Raw genomic sequence first — 21189 nt, forward strand, 5'->3', positions numbered from 1 at the left:
GTACTTTTAATATTGAGCTGGAAAATATTTTACAGATAGATAGGGTAAAAGATGAAAAAAATCTGTTTATAGTTGAAGACAAATTTGTGTTATCTTACACGAGTTTACGGACCTGACTTGTATTTAAATGTTTTATACAATTATGGATTAGTAAAAACAACTGAAGAGCCAACTAAAGTTGAACTGTATAATAATACATGAGTATGAACATGTTTGGACAATATTAATATTAGGCTAGATAAACCTAGTTTGTAAGGTACACTTATACATCTTTTACGGTAGAAGAGAAAATTGTTGACCATTTTTGGACAGGTACGGTAATTAAGTTGAATGTTAAATCAATTGCCAAATTAGTCAAGAGGTAATAGATACAAAAAATGCAAATGCAGGTATACAGCACATACTAGACATTCAAGACCCAGTAGAAATTTATAAATTTATTTTTTACCCTTACATTAAAGGGTGGACAGCTCTCTTAGATCAGAATAAGGAGGATATAAGACTAATATTAGGAACGTTGACAGGACATGGCCCCCTAAGGAAGCATCTTATGAAGGTAGGCCTTAGCCAGACTAACGAGTGTAGACTCTGTGAAGAAGAGGAGGAATCAGCAGAGCACATTTGGTTAGATTGTCCTGCCATCTTAGAAACTCGGAAAAGATACCTGGGAGCATATCTCCAGTACCAATTTACAATATCGTGACCATGGAAAGGTATGTTCATTTTTATTTCCTGAAAACTACAATTTTTCCTGAAAACAATAGTGAAAAAAAAAATTCGTCGGCAACGAAAATCAAAGGAGTTACGATTTTTTGAAATTCTCTGAAAACTCTGTTTTTGACAGTACCTCTGGCAACACTATCCATATTTGACAGTCTCAAATAAAGAAGGGATGCCATTTTGAACTATTTTGTTCCTCCGTGTCTATTCTTAACCTCCTTATTTGACAGATTGTTATTACTCCACGGCTCTCTCAAATAAAGAAGGGACGCCATTTTGAACTAGTTCAGTAGTAGTAATGGCACACCTTTGTGTTGGATGTTCGTTATCTTACGTGGAAGCAATTCGTAAAGAGAAAAGGGACAAGGAAACTCTCATAAAGATCGTAAAAGAAAAAATTGTACCAGGAAGTACAATTATTAGTGATTGTTGGCGTGCGTACGACTGCTTAGAGGACGAGGGGTTTGTGCATGAGACAGTCAACCACTCAAAGGAGTTTGTGGACCCACGCAGTCACGGCCACACAAATACCATCGAGCGGACGTGGAGAAGTGTAAAAGATAAAATTCCGCGTTACGGCAGGAAAAAAACTCATTTTGTGGGGTATTTGGGTGAATACCTTTTTAAGGCGAAATACCCGAACCTCAATGAGCGGATCCACCATTTCTGGGTTGCGGCTGCAAAACTGTACCCACCTGAACATTAAGGTAAGTGATAAGTTACTTAAATGATAGTGACTAGTACATTAATCCTGTCAACGATGCCTGCCCGCTGCACAGTGCTGCGCACTGCTTGCTCTTTTAGAAAAAAAAATTAACTTGAGCTTGCAAAAGTCGAATCCCAGATCACGTGATGCCCCTGCTCCTTAACGCAATAATGCCTGAAAGGCATCATTATAATACAATAATATTCTTTCCCCCCCAGTTTATATGCACCTGTGATAATAATACTAGGCTATAAATGCCCAACCCATGAAAAAAAGTCCATTTTCCACGGTCACGGTATTGTAAATAAATACCATATCTCCTCAGCCCCAAGAATATCAGAGAACAGGAGCCCTCAAATTTGATTGGTTTTTGCAAAAGCCTCGGACTTTGAAGACACAAAATTAAAGTAAGGGAGGCGCAAAGGTCCTTTTAGGACTAAGCACGGGGACAAACTGTCCTTTTCCCTCAGGAAGGAGAAAAGAAAAACTCTTCTGCAGGACCTGATAGAATCAGGCTTAAGGATGTAAAACATAACATACTTTACCTACAGAATGTACAGGTTCACTTAGTTAATAGAATTGTAGATTCTGATAATATACCAGAAAAAATGAAAAATTACATATCTAAGGCCCATCTATAAGGTTTTTGCTATAGGCCAGTGGGCTCTATTTAAGTTATAATGAAAATATTGGAACACTATATTTATGAGCAACTTCAAAACTATCTTGCTAAACATAACATAATTAACCCAGCTCAATTCGGATTTATTAGTAAGAAATCAACAATCGATTTACTGGAAACAAATTATATAAACAAAGCTTTGCACGAGAAAAGGTACGGTTTTACTAGCTGTTTCCCGTGGCTTCACAAGTTTTTCGTAAGCTTTGCCCATGTATGAGCACTTCTGATTCAAGTGAATTATACTTCCAACGCCGATGTAGAGTTTGCCTTGTTGCCATGATCAAGAAAATCTGTGTATATTTATAGCCATTTTACACGTAAATGTTCTTTATTATAAAGTGGTCTAACACTCAAGGTTTAAGTTCAACCAAAAATGTACCTTAAAGACAAATAAACATCATAATTTAGCGCCTTCAATTAGTGTTGATAATGTGCCATAATTTAGTGTTTTATGTCTCGTAATTACAGTTTATAATGTGCAGGCGCTTTGAGAACCATAACTTCGTATGTAGGTACTATCTTCTTTCATACCACGCGATAATTTCTTATCACACAAAAATAGCTTTTCTCGATTTAAAAATAACACACAATTACACAAAGAACTCATACTCTCACTCTGAAAAACACAATGGCCATTTAAAAAGAAACAAATTAATTTCTTAATATTTTAACTGCTTTCGTAATCCACCATTAAACATGTAAATAACTTTCAAAACTAATCGATGGTATTAAAGTATCACGAGTAATACCATCTAAGACGCAGTGCAGGCTACTGCACGGGACGCTTGGTGATGCTCTACTAAACTGTTCTGACCACAAAGCACTCAGATCAAGAGCAGATAAATCTGAAAATCATAGATAACAAGAAGCACAGTACACAATATAAAAACAAATTGACATTTACATTTCAATAATTAAAAAATAAGGTTATTTGTGATTTCCACCCCCTAAACACACTGTATTCAATTTGTATGCTTTATTTCAAAATTATTTTTATCAAAACCGGAAGAGAGATTTGCGTTATTAATCTATTGCTATCAGCAATAAAATGTTTGGTTGATTCCTATTAAATAATAAAACTTACATATCCAGGTTAACGAGATGTGTGTTTTGCTAGGCACCGAACCATGTGGAACTATTGCCACACTAACTCTCTGGACAGTGACTTTGGCTACAGGTCCAAAACATCCCTGAAATGAACTCTTCTTCCAGAATGGGTTGTAAGTCCCTGAACAATGTGAATAATGCAAGATGTGCGTTGACACAAGAGTGTACGAGAAGTGAAGTAGAAGAAATAGAGTTTTTGCATGCTTATAAAGCTTCTCTTAAAATTCAGGTAACCGTAAGATCAGTTAGGACTTTTTGAGGACTTGATTACTAATAGTGTCATGGGGCTTCAAATTCAGAGGCAGAAGGAATGAATCTGAGATAAAAATTAAGCATTCCAAGAAAACAGCAAAGTTCTTGGCTGTTTTGGGTAATGGAAAATCTTGAATTGCCTTGACACATTAACTAGAGCTTGAGTACCATCAGCAGAAATGTTGTAACCAAGAAAAGTAACCTTTGGAAATGCAAAGGCACATTTTTGCATGTTGATGACCATTCCGTACTTTGAGAGATGGAATGGTTCGAAAATGATTCTAAGATGACGCTCATGCTCTTCTTTAAAATGCGAGAAAACAAGAATGTTGTCCACATAAATGAGTGAAATATCTAACACATGTAGAATTGCTTCCAAAAATTTAAAAAAAGTTAGATCGACATTTTGAAAACCGAACATCATGATTGGGAATTCAAAAAGGTCAAAAGGTGCAATTTAAGCAGTTTTACAAATATCTTCTACAGGAACAGAAATTTTTTGATAGGCCTATATATTGATTTTGGAAAATATTTTACAACCATCAATAAAATAAGTAGCATCGTGAATATGGTGAAATGGATAATAGTTCGAGTAAATAATGCACGATAATCACTGCAAGGACACCAGCTTGAATCACTTTTAGGTGCTAAATGTAAAGGAGACAACCACTCACTATTGGAAGAACGAGTTATTCCAGATTGCAACATATCATCGAACTCTCTTCGAGCAGCTTTGTACTTTTCAGGATTCAAGCGACGATATTTGCTTGCTACTGACTGTCCAGAAGTTGTACAAATATAGTAAACAGTTTTGTGATTAATTTTTCATGGTAAACCAGATGATCGAGTATTATCAGAAAACTCAGAAATAACAGTTGAAAAAAGTGAAGAATTACTGTTTTCATGCTACTTTGCGAAAAAGTTCGTGGCAAACCTGAAGCACGAAGACCAGGGGTTCCATCGATAATGGATTTTGTACAACAATTGGGTAAAAGATGATAATTAACAAAAAAATCAGAACTAATTATAGGTACATCACCATCAGCTACAATAAATCTCTATAAGATGTTATGTCTGAGTCCCAAGTTAAGATTCAAGGTTATAAAACCATAGGTCTTGATTCTGCCTCCATTTGTGACTCTCAGTTCATAGTTCATAAGAAAACAACGTAAATCAAAACCAGTATCAACAAAAAAGTTGTGTTATCAACTACAATGAGATGGCTTTTAGATGAAAAAAAGCCAGATGCCATCCTTACTGACTGTTTTCATCGTATCCTCAAAAACTACAAAATGGAACACGATCTTTAGCATTCTATTGGAATTTTGAATACCAGCAAACCCAACCCAAAGATTCAGCGTTTTGTATCAGAGCCAGATTTTTGTTATTGTAATTACGCTGCGAGCTATAAGATCAAAAACGTGGGTTAGAGCAAAAAGTCGAGAGCTCGTCAATTTGCTTTTGTAAATAAGCAATTGCATCCAAAATAATGCTTTCAGTACTTATGTCACACTGCACGGAATTTATAGAGGTCAATGGTGTGCTCGGAGCAACTTCTAATTGTCAGCGAGTTCCGAAAGTTCTTCGAGTGACAATTACGACTGTGTTGCGAGGATAGCACAAACATTGGACAGGAGCCGTTCAAGCCAGAGCTGCCGTAGTAGGTTATCTTGCACGACAGTCGCACCAGCAAGAGAAAGGAGATAATGAAGAAATTGCGATGGTTTGCGGTCTCTGAGCTCTTCCTCACCTGATAACTGTTCAATTAGTTTTCGACGCAAAAACTTTTGGATTTTGTGTAGGAGCATTCGTTATAATATCATCGATTTCTACAGCGACATGTGCGTCCAATAGAAAAACAACATGGTGAAACTTCGTTACCTCATTCATGATGTCGGGCAGCCACTGCCTGCACTGATGACCAGCGGCACTTGTCAGGCTGTTATAAACTTTTAGAAGGTCTAAATTAACACGTTCACGTCAGCATTTTTCCGGACTGTTTTATTTGCCATTGGATTTTTCAATAATAATGTCAAAAAACTGTAATCGGTTTTTTAACGTAAAATGTCAAAGTATAATGAGAAAGGTAGGCCTATGTAGGCTTCACTATTTAGCACAAAAACAATTATTTTATTATGTTTTTAAATTTTTTTCCATGTACCCCAAGGGGTACAACGATGGTCTGATGTATTTATTGAAGCATGGGATCAAATTTAACAAACCACGAAGACAGGCAAACTATAAAAACGCAATAATGAAATGCATAGCAATGTGCATCCAGGCGTACGACACACTTTACAAAAGCCTGGTAAGTACCCGATCTGGTACACAAAGGCAGTTGTAAAAGATTGCGTGTACCCAAAAGGGTACACGTCATAGTAAACGTGTCAACAAACACGTCTTTTATTTCGATCAAGTTCCACTGATTTCAACATTATTTATTTTACATAGGCTATCCACAGATGGTGACATGCCTAACGTCAGCAGCAACAAATAGGAAATTGATTTACGATCATAATAAGACCACGTGAGGCCCGGAGAACAATAAAAACGGCCGGAGTGGCAAAATACGAGTTTCGCGTTATTAACTTATTAGAATCGTCCTACAGAACGAAGCAATATAAGGATTGACGGGGTGGAAATGAGAAATAACGAAGTTCTAGGACATAAAAAATGGAACAACTGTTCAAGCGCGGAGCAATATTTCCATGTTCTACATCCACATCGGGCATCATGTGACCTTTGGTGACCATGATTCAACCTCGTGATGACGTCATCGGATGCGGCGCCATCTTTGCAAACGTAAATGAAAAATAATACTGAAATGAGCAGAATTTTGATCCAAATGAACAATGTTTAATTTCTTAAATTTTGAGCTACAAATTAATTAGTTGTTATCGAGTCGAGACGAGTGCCTCCGGCCATCAGAGAAAGAAAAACATCCCTCGAGATAGTATCTATCAGTAATATATCAAATTCTAGAGGGGCTGATCAGAAATATAAATTGAATTGTAATGGAAAGGCAATTATGTACCGCATAAAAAAGTTAATAAATCATGAATACCCCTAATATGAATACGTATATAAATGGACATTAACAGAGAACACTTACCATTAGTGTGTTCCACAGAATGTACAGAAACTAAATAATCTCGTTTCGGTCGAAACGTAAACTCTTAACATGCCCGACAAAACGCTCCGACACACCAATTCACTACGATTGGTCGAACTATTGGATGGTTGATCCATGATCGTCACGCACGCACTCACTCGATCCAAACTAGAGTACACGATATCTAGTGAAGCACCGACTTCTGCCCCGGAGCGTTCAGATAACAGATACACTATCAGTCCCAGCCGCAGATAATATTTACGACACACCAGTTCACTACGATTGGTCGAACTAGTAGATGGTTGATCCATGATCGTCACGCACTCACTTGATCCAACCTACAGTACATGTTATCTCTGACTTCTGGCCCAGAGTGCTCAGATAACAGATACGCCCACCCGCAGATAATATTTACAGATATCCAGACACAGCACACAAACAGAACATTAAAACATTAAGAACTTAAGTATTTATGTATATACCCTCTAAAATCATGTTATTTGTCATTTGCACCCCTAAAACCATATATATTTTTTGTTCAGGAGGATAAGCAGAATACGTTGCTAACGTCAAATTTGTGATTTGCCAGGTCGACCTTTAATCTTATAATTTCCTAATAAAATATTACTCCATGCAAGAAAAGTACTTCCGACACCTTTGTTATTTCCACCCATCGAAACCTTACATCCGTTTGTTCTGGAGAACTATACTAAAAGGTTAAAATTGCGAAACTCGTATTTTGCTGGATCAGCCATTACATTAACTTTGTTACTACCATCCCCTGAAAACTCGTATTGTTCAAGAGAAAGATAGCAAAAGGTTGATAACATCCTTTGCCATTTTGGCAATTTATTTCATTTCACCTCCATTTTATGTAGCATGGGTAGAGTAAATAGTATCAAATAAACCTTATCATATAACATTTGTTTATTTTACAAACCCTCAATAGAAAAATAAAATCTGTCATGTGAAGGATTACTGATAAGTGTGACTTATAACGTGTTCACCTGATAACTTAAATTCAATACTATCTCTTCTTATCAACAAATATTACAATGAATAAAACTGTGGCATGATGTAATCTATTTACTTACCTCATTGTGCTACAATGATGTTTAACTTTCACTTTTACTCTACTTTATAATCTTCCACCTAAAACAGCTAGTGAATATACCTCAATCAGGAACTATGACCTAGACCTACAACACACCTCTAGCGACTCGCCGCCATTTAGCATTTACCGCGTGAATTTGTTGCCGGTGTCAAACACCAAGAAAACTCAACTAACCGTCAGTGAGCCAAAACAACGATGTGTGTCATCAAATCAAGGGACGGTGAGACCGGTAAATGGTCTAATATTGAATGTATTATAATATTAGACCAATATTTAATTAACGGACGTACTACTTCCGTGATACTACCATTGATTTTAAGATTTTCTGTTGCTTAGTCTGGCAGAATAAAGTAACATACCCGGCTAGACGAAGATGATGAAACTTCTCATTTTGTATTAGTGATGTTAAATTGTACATAATCCTATAATTCTGAAAACAAATACATATTTACAATACTATTTTCGAGATTATTTTAAAGAGCCGCAAATAGCAACAATTTTCCATGAAGTGACCATATTTTACTATGTATAAGTTTTGCATATAGGTCATAGAGCTTCCAGTCTAAGAAGTGGAGTCTGAGAACAGCTGTGCCAAGTGTAACGATAATGATTAGACGTGGCACGTAGTTCTTCGCGAAGTGACACAAAAACAACATCGTGGGCATGTATGAATTTTCGATTTTGCGTTCCAAGAAAGCTAGCAATGTAAATATTGTGAAGAATTGGAGCAAGAATGTACCCCTGAAGGAATCCATTGTAAAGCTACCTGACACCACTTTCCTTTCGATCAAAATAGACTTTTACAACACTTCACTTATCATAGAGCTCAATAATATGAAAAGAAGAAAAGATGTGGCAAAGTGACAACATTTCACAGATTCATTTTGTCTAAACACGTATATGAGCCTTTCTCAAAATATGTAGAACATATTCTATGTTGTAGGGAAATATTATATTATTCATAACAATGCGTAACAAAAGGAATTAAAACCAGGAGGCTGGTCAGGGCAAAGAAGATCCACTTCGCCGGTGTCTTCAATGGGAAAATCATAATAAAGCCTACTGAGAACACGGACAGCATCCGCGTCCTGCACATGCAGGACTTGGACCGGTATGATTCGTGATTCACCACAAACTAGACCGGTATGGTAAAATATAACTATTAATATTTGTTTTATTTATAAATTATCGAAACGGAATTATTTCTTTTCCTAATTATACTGTAGATTAAAATAGATAAATATTCTATATTATAAACATAAAGTGTTATAATTTATTTAAGTTTCTTTTTTTTTAATTTCGTTTCTTTATATTTTCAAATTTCTTGTTTAGTTTTTTCATATACTTGTCGAATAGCGGCATACAATAATTTTTAGTTCTTATCCCTTTAAAATAAGATGTTTATATATTTATACAAAAACAATATATCATTTACAATTATTTCAGATGACCAATTAATTTTACATTCCAAGTCTTTTTTGCTTATTATTATTCAAATTTTTATGTTATTTTGAATTGAATTATGCTAATATTAACTGTGATTATTTAAGGCCAGATTTCTGCAAACCAAGGTTACTGTTTGTTTACCTTCAATTACATTCATATTTTAGTTTAATTTAATTTTATACCTTATTGGAAGATTCTTTACAGCGCCATATATTATTAGGTAATAGGAAACACAAGTCTATGCAGCGACAATAATTAAATTAAACAAATGTAAAAATGTTATTCTTATGATGTCATTAAAATTATATATATATACATAGTAGTTTCTAGGAACTCTGGCAAATAAGCAAGGTGCAGACAAGCTAATAAGTTTATACATTTAACAATATGTTTTATCGTTATTAATACTTCTTTACTGTTATATATTATATATATATAACCACTGTTTCTGTCTGTCTGTGCATAAGTATGGCTACATACTATGATATGCCACTACTAATTTGATTATACGATATAATGTCATTGTGTACTTTCAAAAAAAATAAATTCTTTTCCTTAAATATTTTCATCATGATTCAAATATTTTCTAATATACATTTATTTCAAAATTATCGCGTTGAGGTTTGTTCTTGTGTTTTATTCTCTTAAAGAATGCAATTAAAAAATTACTTTTATGCTTATATTTATAAAGTAAAAAAATATTGGATAAGTAAATACTATAATTTAAATTAGTGATTCATTCTATTCAAATACTTCGTTTCCTTTATATATGTTATGTGATCTGAAATGCATTATGTATTATTAGTATTTATGTTAATGTTAATTTCATATATACGAGGGCTGTTTTTTAAGTAAGGGCCGTTCTCCCGTACACGGTAGTAGTTCGCGTTCCTGCCGTAACGAGCGTGCGCCCCGCCTCCCGGCATTCCTAGCGAACAACTTCATGTCAGTTGCAGCTCTGTAGCTAACCTGTATGCATTACTGTGGATCTTTAAAATGTTTAAGATTATCGAATCACCCGCCGCGTGTGAGATTCGGTCAGTGATACGATTTTTGACTGCAAGAAACATGTCGGCTGATGACATTCACCGTCAGCTTTGTGAGGTGTATGGTGCCAAGGCAATGAGTGAAGGTAAAGTGCGGAAATGGGTCCGAGAATTTAAAGATGGCCGCGAAAATGTCCACGATGAAGATCGCTCAGGTCACGGGAGATTTGGTTACTGCAGTTGACGCAAAAATTCATGAGGACCGACAGTTCACAATAACCACTCTCTCTATGGAATTTCCTCAAGTGTCCAGGTCAGTACTGTACAAAATTGTGTCAGAAAACCTAAACTTTAAAAAATTGTGCTCAAAATGGGTACCCAAACTCCTCACTGAGGATCACACACAAAAAAAGAGATTAAGCAGTTCTTTGACTTTCTTGACCCGCTACGACGAGGAAGGAGACGACATGTTGAGTCGAATTGTCACAGGAGATGAAACATGGGTATCCCATATTACTCCTGAATCAAAGCAACGGTCCATGGAATGGCGGCACACAACATCTCCAGTCAAAGTCAAAGCCAAGCAAACGCTGTCGCGGCGCAAAGTTATGGCAACTGTGTTCTGGGACAGGCGCGGTGTTTTGCTAGTTGACTTTATGCCGCGAGGAATGACGATTAACTCAGAAGCCTAATGCGCAACCCTGGCCAGTCTCCGACGCGCCATTCAGAACAAAAGACGCGGCATGCTGACAAAGGGAATTCTGCTCCTCCACGACAATGCAAGGCCTCACACCGCTGCTCGGACACAGGAAATGATCGACTCTTTTGGCCGGGAAGTTTTGAATCATCCGCCGTACAGCCCCGACCTTGCTCCGAGTGATTTCCACCTTTTTCGGTACTTGAAAAATCATCTTGGCGGGAAGCGCTACAATGACGACGAAGAAGTCAAGACGGCCGTGAACTCCTGGTTGTCAGAGCAGGCGGAAAATTTCTTTGAAGAGGGATTTCAAAACTCAGTTTTAAGATATGATAAGTGCCTTAACAAACAAGGCAACTATGTAGAAAAATAAAAAAGTATGTAGATTCTGAAAAATAAATGTATTTTGAAAAAATAATTGTTGTTTATTTAAAAAAAAACAACGGCCCTTACTTAAAAAACAGCCCTCGTATATATATATATATATATATATATATATATATATATATATATATATATATATATATATATATATATATATAAACTATATATATTAACATTATATAGGTCTGTGGTCTTGTAGTTAATGCCACAAATTATATTAAATCGTTTTATGACTGGGCGGGCAGGCTGTGCGTGGGTTTGTGCAAAACTGGTTTCATTGGAGGGTGATGATGGCAATGATGTCTATTTAAATTTATCTTGTCTGGAGCTAGATTCATTTAAGGAATGACATAAATTTGGACTTATTAAGAACTACAGAACATAAGGACAGATATTTAAACTGTTTGGAGGGTGCGGGACTTAAACAATGCATTGACAAACCTACAAGAGTAACTGACGACCGTGTTTCCTGCCTGGACCATATTTTTGTAAGACATTTTAACATGGATAATGTGAGAACAGCTATGGTCCAGGCATAGCTACAGTACCGGCCTGACTATCTTGGTGTCACGAGACATTACTACCACTATCTCTGACAACACGCCTCGTTCTTACATCGACTACAATCTTCTCACGGACAGCCTGGTTCGCGTCGACTGGGCTCCTGTGTTGGGTTGCGCTGATGTTGACTCCTGTTCGGAGCAATTTATAAATATAGAGATAAACTTAGTAAATCTGTAAAAAAACAACCTTTTAATATACAACTAAAAACCGATTATAGGAATCTTAGACATCAGCTCAGTAGCTCTATAAAGCAAGCGAAAAGAGACTATTATCGCGATAAAAATCGATAGTTCAAAAAATAATCCCAAACTATTCTGTTCGGTAATAAATGACCTAAGTGGAAATATTAACAAGAGTTCTTCCTTTCTTATAAAAACATCTGCCAGCGGTTTTTGATATTACTTCCGATGTTATACAGAAATTTGCAAACAGCTTCAATTCTTTTTTTGCAAACGTGGGGCAGGAGTTGGCGGATGCAATCGATTCGAGTGGGGTGCCGATTGTGAATGACGCTGACTTTAGACTAGACTGTGTGTTTACCCTGAACACTGTGAATGAGGTGGACGTTGTACGTCACGTGAATGCACTGCGGGGGGGGGCTCTGCGCCGTGCTTTGATGGTGTCTCTGCTGATGTTCTCAAGGCTAATATTCAGTTCTTTACTAAACCCTTGTGCCATTTAATTAATCTAAATATTTTATTGGGTGTCTTTCCTAATACCTTTAAAATGGCTAAAGTGTTCCCTTTATATAAATCAGATGAATTTACCAATAAAAGCAACTTTAGACCGATCTCCTTACTCAGCGTATTTTCCAAGATATTAGAGCGAATAATTAAAGAACAATTTTATTAGTATCCTATCTTAATCAAAACAATATCTTGAGTAGGTGTCAGTATGGGTTCAGAAGCAATAAAAATGTAAACGATGTCTTATTTGACTTAAATAAAGAAATAAATGCTTCTATTTCAAGAGGTAATCGCTCAATGCTTGTTTTTCTAGATCTCAAGAAAGCTTTTGACTCGGTAAAGAGAGACTAATTAATTAACAAATTAGAAGCTATTGGAGTTCGTGGAAGCACCCTTGCGTGGTTCTCAAGCTACCTTAGTAATAGATTTCAATATGTTTCTGTCTGCGGGGTGGCTAGTGATCCTTTGTCAGTAGACTATGGAGTTGTTCAAGGAAGTACTCTCGGACCAATTTTATTCTTAATTTATATCAATAACATTTCGAAAATAAATTTAAACGGGAAACTTTTTTTATTTGCAGATGACACTTTAATTTTTTTTAAACGGTAATAACTGGTTAGAAGTGCAAAGGAAAGCTCAGAGTGATCTCATGACGTTAAGAAATGGTTTGATAAAAACGTATTAACGTTTAATATTAAAAACAATCTTTTTGCCAATATCTCTTCGCCCTATTTGTGACTACCATTTAAAAATTTTTACAATTTTCAAATTTTTACATTCAAGCTGTGGAAATTATCTGCATGATTTATGCACATGTGAAAGCATAGATAAAACAATAGCTTACAAATATCTTGGAGTTATTTTTGATCATAGGATGACATGGTCATATCATATAGATTACTTAGTTAAAAAATTACGTCGGTTGATTTTTGCTTTCAGACAGCTGAGCGATGTTCTTAATGCAAGTGAGATAAAGCTAGTGTACTACTCTTAATTCAGTCTATGCTTTTATTTGGAAATATCGCTTGGGGGGAGCTAGTAAAACAACTCTAAATAGACTGTTTTATGCCAGAAACAGTTGCTAAAACTTGCCTTTCATAAAAAAACGCCGTTACCCTACTGACACTCTATTTAAAGAATTACCAATTCTTACAATTCAGTTATTTTTAAAATCTCTCATAGTTCACATCTTCTCACACTTTCACTCTATTTTTTTTTTTCAGAAATTCCCCATACATATATCACCCGATATGCCCGTGACACAGGAATACCCTCTTTACAACTATATAGATCTTTCTCCTCAACTAATTCGTATTACATATTAAATATACTATTCAAAAATGTATCTAGATTCTTTCACGCTTATAATTTCTTTAACGCACAATCATTGTCAGTTTTTAAAAATCGTATCAATGAGTGTATATTGCAATTAGGCGTATCAGAGGCGGAGATCATTATCACTGCCGGGTACAGAGGACCTGACCCTTGACCATGACGTTGTTACTATTACTAACCGAACACACACACACACACACACACACACACACACACACACACACACACACACACACACACTCATCTCACTCCGTCATAAATGGATCATTTAGTTTTAGCCACACATACCATTTTTATTTCATTTATTTTCCACCGCTTGAATAAAAACAATCACTTACAGTAAAATTCAAGAAGCAATAGACATACATCCCTTTATCTATTTTTATCTTATTTTATTACAAACATATTGTAGCGTTGTTAAAGCTACATTGATTTATTTTTTTTAATTAAAACTTAAATTAAATGAAAATTTTGGGATCGAAATATTGGGATTTAATTTTAGATTAGATTGTGAAAAGTCAGGATAAAAACGAACATGTAATCCTTTGGCAAGTTAGTACTGTTAGTTTTAAATGGTTAGGAAGGCAGGTTGACTGCCTTAAATTGATTAGAACTTGTCTTGTTGCGACTATTGTTCTCCTTGTTTGATACAGCTGGACCAATGAGAGAACACCGCGGATGTCCTGCAAAGTTGATTGGAAAGGGAAGTATTTAAGCGCCCGCTCATAATTTTCGCCCTTCTTTTGGTTATTTTCGTGAGTTAAGTTGATTACAGTGCGCCGTGTTTCTTAATTTTTTTCCGCTAGGGATTTTGAGGTAAGCACCAAATTTATTGCACGTTTTATTGAAATAGTCTTCCTGATCTGATATTAAATTAATTTTGTTGTCTTTTCTTATAGGAAAAATTTAAATTCATAGAAACAACAGCGCAATCTGCATAATTAATTCTCGATTAACAATAGAACATAATAGATTCATACAAGTTACAGTTCGTTCAATCTTGCAAGAAAGGTGAATTAAATCAATTTTAATTGAAAGTTGGAAATTTAGTAATTTATTAATATTTAACTGAAACTGTTTTATTGTGAATTATTAATTGGAAATTAATTGAACATTAATAACTGTTTGAGAGAGTTGTAATCTGAATTGCAGAGACTGGAAAGTTAAGGTTCAACTAGTGTAAAGAGAAGTTTAAATTTTTATTTTTTGAATTGTGAGTGTACTTAGAAGTGAACATTTTTATTTTAGCTATTTCCAAGTGGTAAAGAGAAGTTTAAATTTTTATTTTTTGAATTGTGAGTGTACTTAGAAGTGAACATTTTTATTTTAGTTATTTCCAAGTGGTATTTGATTTTTATTTTAAAAATGTATTATTTTTTTATAAGAGTGCTCTGATTTTTAGTTTGATATATTTGATTAATATTTTTATTTCCAAAGGAACTTTTAAATTTACTAAACGGTTTGTCAATTCTTTATGAAAAATAGAGTGATGAAAATTCTGAAACGTTGAACTTATTAATTTGCCAGTTTAAAATCAATACATTGTTTTTATTTAGAACTTTGATTTTTATTTTAGACAAACCAGATAATATTTAATAGTTAACAAATTTAGTAATAAATTGTACTGAATATTCACTAGGAGCTTACTAATAAAAAAATATTTTATATCGTCTTGGATGTCTCATTGATAATTTAAATATTAATACTCTGGAATATTAATATCTACAATCCAAGTCGTTATACATATCCAGTGTATTATTTAAATTTTATGTTTGCGGCTAGATGCAACTGGGCCTACGCACAGGCAGATTGTCCATGTAGGCTTTCCAGTACTGTTATATTTATTATTTTATTCGTTATAATTATTTTACATTTCTTCTATATATAAGCCGCTGTATATTTAAAATAATTTTCAATCTATCTATTTCAGCTAAGAAAGATTGTATATATGTATATATAAATTGCTGGAATAAACGTTATTCATTCATTCATTCATTTATTCAAAACAAGAACATAGTCGCTCAATATAGCTCAGATCTGAAACCAGCTTGTTGCAGAAAAATACCATTACTGGTAATAGGTGAAGAAACTGGCAACTTGTGAAGAATATTAATATCCGTGATTGGTCAGTAGCTATGAATACGAGAAATTGGCTTTTATGACACTACAGTAATAGCTTTGAATCACTGCGAAGCTTCTGACAACAAACCTTTTGGATTAGGTTGCATATAGTTACATATTAAGTAACTCTTTTGAGGACGACATGCTTGAAAGATATAGAGAAAATCATGAATACTAAAAGGGTTTGCCAACGGCTATATGATAACGTAAAGTATTTGTTAAGAATGGTTCAAAGACCTCCGGAGGAGTCTATTGGTATATCTTAATTCATTGGGCCAATAGCAAGGAGTTTAATTTATTTAATGAAACACATTTAGATTTTGATTGACCTACAATTTAGTTATTTTGTTTATTTATTTTAACGGTTTTCCGTTTTAAATTACAACTCAATTCAATGGGTGATGTTAAAACTCATAAATAAAACCCATAATACAATAAGTCTAAATTAGGATGTGTTTTATACCTGTATGTATGTGTACCTAAGGTTTATAATTTTCAGAGGATAATTCAATGATACTCTTCTTAAATTTTGTAACCCTGGCGTTGAAGAAGTCCATATCTTTGAAGATTTCACTTCCGACTCTCTGGATCCTGTTTATGATACAGTTTTGGTTAAAGGGGCTGCTCTGTTGCAACATGAAGAACATTTCCTGTAAACTGGTACTATGAGGAATTTGAAAATTTGTCTCTCAATGAACTGAGGAGAATCGATGATTCCAGTTAGGAGTTTTTATTGGAACATGCAGTTATGAATTTCTTGTAACTTCTAATGCCATTAAAACCCCATGTATTTCACCATAATCATAATTGGGATATATCTCCACTGCATTCCTTGCCACACGCTAAGTATTCTGACAAGTCTTTCCTGTGTTGCAGAACATTGATATTCCTAACTTAGAACAGTGACCATGCAAAGGAAGAAAACTCAAGTATCTATCTGTTGAGGGAACAGCTGATAGTCTTGAAAGTTACCAACTCCGGATATACCACTTGAAGAGCGGACTACAAATCCAAGAAAACGGCTTGATTGGAACACGACATCGTTGACCTTAGCTCCCAATTAAGAATCAGATGTAAGTGCCACACCAAGGTAATTAATAGCAATTCTGCTCTAGGTGGCCCAACTCTCCAGCAAATACTAGAACCTTTGAGTAATATTATTCCTGTTTAAAGAAACAACAATTCTTCATTACTTCAAAGAAGTTACAATCTAGATAGGCCTACATAATATATACATCTCAATGTATTATTTGTCGATCGAATGATTTGCAAGTACTATCATATACAGGGTGATTCAAAAAGAATACCACACCTTTAAAAATTTATAACTCTGCAGAAAATAAAGGGAGAACTAATTATCTGTCGGAGAATTAAGGAAGCTCTAGAGTTTCATTTAGTTGCTCATTTGTTCACTTGAGGCGCTGTTGACAAGACGTCTGCGTTAGTTGATGCTAAGATGGCGACTGCTAAACAGAAAGCTTTTTGTGTTATTGAGTACGGCAGAAGTAAATCGACGACAGTTGTTCAGCGTGCATTTCGAACGAAGTATGGTGTTCAACCTCCTAAAAGATGGTGTATCAAACGTTGGTATAAACAGTTTATAGAGAATGGGTGTTTGTGCAAAGGGAAACGTTCTGGACGGCCGCGCACGAGTGATGAAAATGTAGCACGCGTATACAACTAGCATTTGCTCGCAGTCCAGGTAAATCGACTAGAAGAGCTAGTAGAGACCTGCAACTACCACAAAAAACTGTGGAGTGTCCTACGAAAAAAAGATTAGTAATTAAACCTTATCGTCTGAAATTTGTTCAAGCCCTTTCTGCAGCTGTTTAAGAGTAAAAGAATCGATTTCTGCGAGTTTATCCTTGCTCAAATGGAAACAGATGAATCTTTCGTTTCAAAGATTGTGTTTAGTGATGAAGCTACTTTCCACACTAACGGGGAAGTGTCAACCGGCACAATGTCCGTATATGGGGCACTGATAATCCGCGGGAAACAATTGAGCATGAACGTGACTCGCCTAAGGTGAACTTTTTCTGTGCAATTTAAGCTAATACAGTTTTTGGTCCCTTTTTCTTCGAAGGTGCTACTGTAACTGGACTACAGTATCTGGAGATGTTGGAGCTGTTCCCTCAGCTCGAACAAGAAGCAAACAAATTCATATTTCAGCAGGATGGAGCACCACCACATTGGCACATATCTGTTCGTGACTACCTGTGGCGATAGATCGGCCGCCAGGCAGCCCGCGTTAAAGCACTTCATTTGGCCTCCAAGAAGCCCTGACCTTACCCCCTGCGATTTTTCTTATAGGGGTATGTTAAGGATATGGTGTTTCGGCCACCTCTCCCAACCACCATTGATGGTTTGAAACAAGAAATAACAACAGCTATCCAAACTGTTACGCCTGATATGCTACTGAGAGTGTGGAATGAGTTAGTGTATCTAGTTGATATTGCTCGAGTGCCTGGAGGGGATTATATTGAACATCTCTGAACTTGTTTTTGAGTGAAAAAATTGTTTTAATACTCTTTGTAATGGTGTATAACAGAAGGTTCTATTATGTTTCTTCCATTAAATACAATTTTTTAAAGTTGTGGTATTCTTTTTGAATCACCCTGTATTATAATATCAGTTAAATATTACTGGAGTTGAATGGTAGAGAGGGCTTAATAGCTCTAACTCCAACTTCATTTCACTCTTACTACACAATCTCTGAAAGTAATTTTAATTTTTTGCCTCCTTAAATAATTACACTTTAACATAACATTTTCAGCATTGGTAATACTTAGACCCTGAAAACATAGCTAGAGAATCCGTTAACCATTGGTCGTATTATATAAATAAAATAAATACTTTCGGTAATAAAAAAACCCTAATTACGTTACATTTAATCTACCGGGTTCACCGTTCTCTATTCTATAACACGCACTATGTTGATCGTCTTTGTTCTCTGGAGTTGTCTGTTTCAATCTGGTAACTAAATCCCATTAACCAGTCAACCAGCCTTCAACAAACAGCTGGTGGCTGTTGTGCTTGTGAGTTGTGATGGTTCTTTGCATTCTTGGTCAGGTTAATTTCAGATTATTAGGTAGTTGTGAAGAATTTTGTTTGGTATGTACTGTTGATGTGTAAATGTTTAAGTTTAGTATTTTTTAAAGTGATTATCAGTAATATTTTTAATGTTGTATGTGAATTTTATTTTTGAATATGGCTAAATTGACCGAAGAAATGGTTCATGCTAGAACCCGCCAGTCAAATTTATCTGCAGTATCAAAGTTAAACTGCTGGTAAGTTTATAAGTTAATTATTTATACTATGAGTCTCTTCTGATGATTAAACACCTCTTTTTTAGCAGAAGTGGCAATTTGCAGCATAGTTTTTAAATTTTAAACTACCAAAATTAACCTATAAATTAATAAATACATTACATAAAATAGTGAGATAGAACTGATATAGTATCTTATAAATAATTAATAATCTTGAATAAAAAAAACATATTAGCCAAAAACATGAATAAAAAAAACAATCTGATTGCTCTAGACATAAAAATTTCATAATAAAGTACTCCTCCACGTACAAGTATAACCATGTAAATCCACCATGAATATTTTGAACCATTAATAAAACATTATAGTGTATTTTGAATATGAGAATCGGTACTTACTAGCAGTCATTTATTGATAAAATATATTAGTTCATTTTACAAACATGTATAGTTCATCTTCAATACAAACAAAACGTGATTATTTGCAAAGTTTTTGTAATTTTCAAGTGAGAATTTAGATTCTGAGCCTGATAGCAGCGAAACCATTTGTCGTAGTTCAAGCATATTGTACACAGGATTTAGGAAATGAAGTTGTCTACAAAAAAGCTCTAGTAACTTTTTGCAATATCCACAATGTTTCAGCCAGTTGATAACGGGCGAACCGTTAATCGTTGCCTAAATATTTAACTTTTATTAAATAGACTATTATAAGATCTACAAAAAGGTAGCATTTTGTTCTAAATCCTTCCGTAAGCCCGAAAGTCACTCTCAATGACGAAATCTTTGTCGTAATTGGCAATTAATTGGCACAAAGGCCACACTGCTTACACCAAATCACCATTTGGCATGATAAATATCTTCAACCAGCAACAGCAATGCAGCTAATGCCTGCAGTACAATAAGCGGTCATTACCACAATATTCGGTAGTTTAGGTATTTCTAGCCGGTAATTTGAAAGCCTAAGATTCGATTTTGGTGTTGCCCGCTTGAAAGTTCACAAGGTGTACCCTAACCAATAATCTGGTTTAGTGATACTGTAAACTAATAATATCAATTAATCTTACTTCTGCAGTATAATAAGCGGCCCCCACAACAATATTAGATATTTCTGGTACAGTATTTCTAAACAATAATTTGATACCTTGAATTCGATTGCGGTGTCGGCCACCTACCACACTGCAGATTAACCTACTCATAAATTAACCAGCATTTACAGCAACTAATAATGCCAACAAAATCTATGTCTGCATTCAATAGGAACCAAACAAAAACCCACTATCACAATCAGTGAATAACAAACTATAACTATAAACTTACTGTAACCAAATAATTCCAATAACATCTACTTCTACATTCAATAGGAACCAAACAAAAACCCACTATCACAATCAGTGAACAACAAACTATAACTATAACTATAAACTTACTGTAACCAAATAATTCCAATAACATCTACTTCTACATTCAATAGCAGCCAAACAAGAACCCATCTCATAACCACTGTCACAATCACTGACTAACAACTATGATAGGCCTAATAAACTAGTAGTTTCATTATAAAGGTGTACACTATAAGATGGGAATTATTAAAATAGGAACACTAATTATAAAACCAGCCGTAGGTGGTTGGTCGAAGAATGCAGAGCTATTGTGATCTGTATTCTGTAGTTCTGTTTTAATAATTAGTGTTGTGTTTAGTTTTTTATTAAGTGCATGTTTTAGAGTTACTGAAGTTGACACACAACATGGTGGTTGTGATTCCTGACTTAACATGTGTCACAACGCTCTGGTATGATTTGTTTATTTTAACCTAGGTTGTAATTATGTGTTAGGTTAGTTATTTACTTGAAGAAGAGATCAGATTGCAGATCTCAAAACATAGTGTTACTAATTGTTTGGTTTCACTGAATGATGGCAAATGTCCGGAAAAATCCTGTTTCCTTCACAATCCTTCCATTGTCAAAAATAAACCTCAGTAATATTAATAACTCTATTGCGTGTAATCCAATAAA

At 34.9% G+C, this 21189-nt stretch overlaps 2 protein-coding genes across 4 annotated transcripts in view; one reads left to right on the forward strand and one right to left on the reverse strand.

Annotated features, from left to right (window-relative positions):
- The window catches only part of LOC124368786 (X-ray repair cross-complementing protein 6-like), a 44479-nt gene extending 36653 nt beyond the window's left edge, over positions 1-7826 (reverse strand). For both annotated transcript variants that reach the window (XM_046826157.1, XM_046826156.1), the window contains exon 1: positions 7674-7826. In XM_046826157.1, coding sequence (XP_046682113.1) covers positions 7674-7678 — 5 coding nt within the window. In that variant the 5' untranslated portion in view covers positions 7679-7826. The remainder of the gene's footprint in view (positions 1-7673) is intronic.
- Positions 7827-18911: 11085 nt separating this feature from the next.
- Positions 18912-21189, forward strand: part of LOC124368787 — a 72784-nt gene continuing 70506 nt past the window's right edge. Inside the window, exon 1 of one of the 2 annotated variants that reach the window (XM_046826159.1) lies at positions 18912-19199. In XM_046826159.1, coding sequence (XP_046682115.1) covers positions 19120-19199 — 80 coding nt within the window. In that variant the 5' untranslated portion in view covers positions 18912-19119. The remainder of the gene's footprint in view (positions 19200-21189) is intronic. The other variant, XM_046826160.1, reaches the window with a different exon arrangement.

Source organism: Homalodisca vitripennis, chromosome X (genome assembly GCF_021130785.1).
Source record: "Homalodisca vitripennis isolate AUS2020 chromosome X, UT_GWSS_2.1, whole genome shotgun sequence".
NCBI classification, from domain to species: Eukaryota; Metazoa; Arthropoda; class Insecta; order Hemiptera; family Cicadellidae; genus Homalodisca; species Homalodisca vitripennis.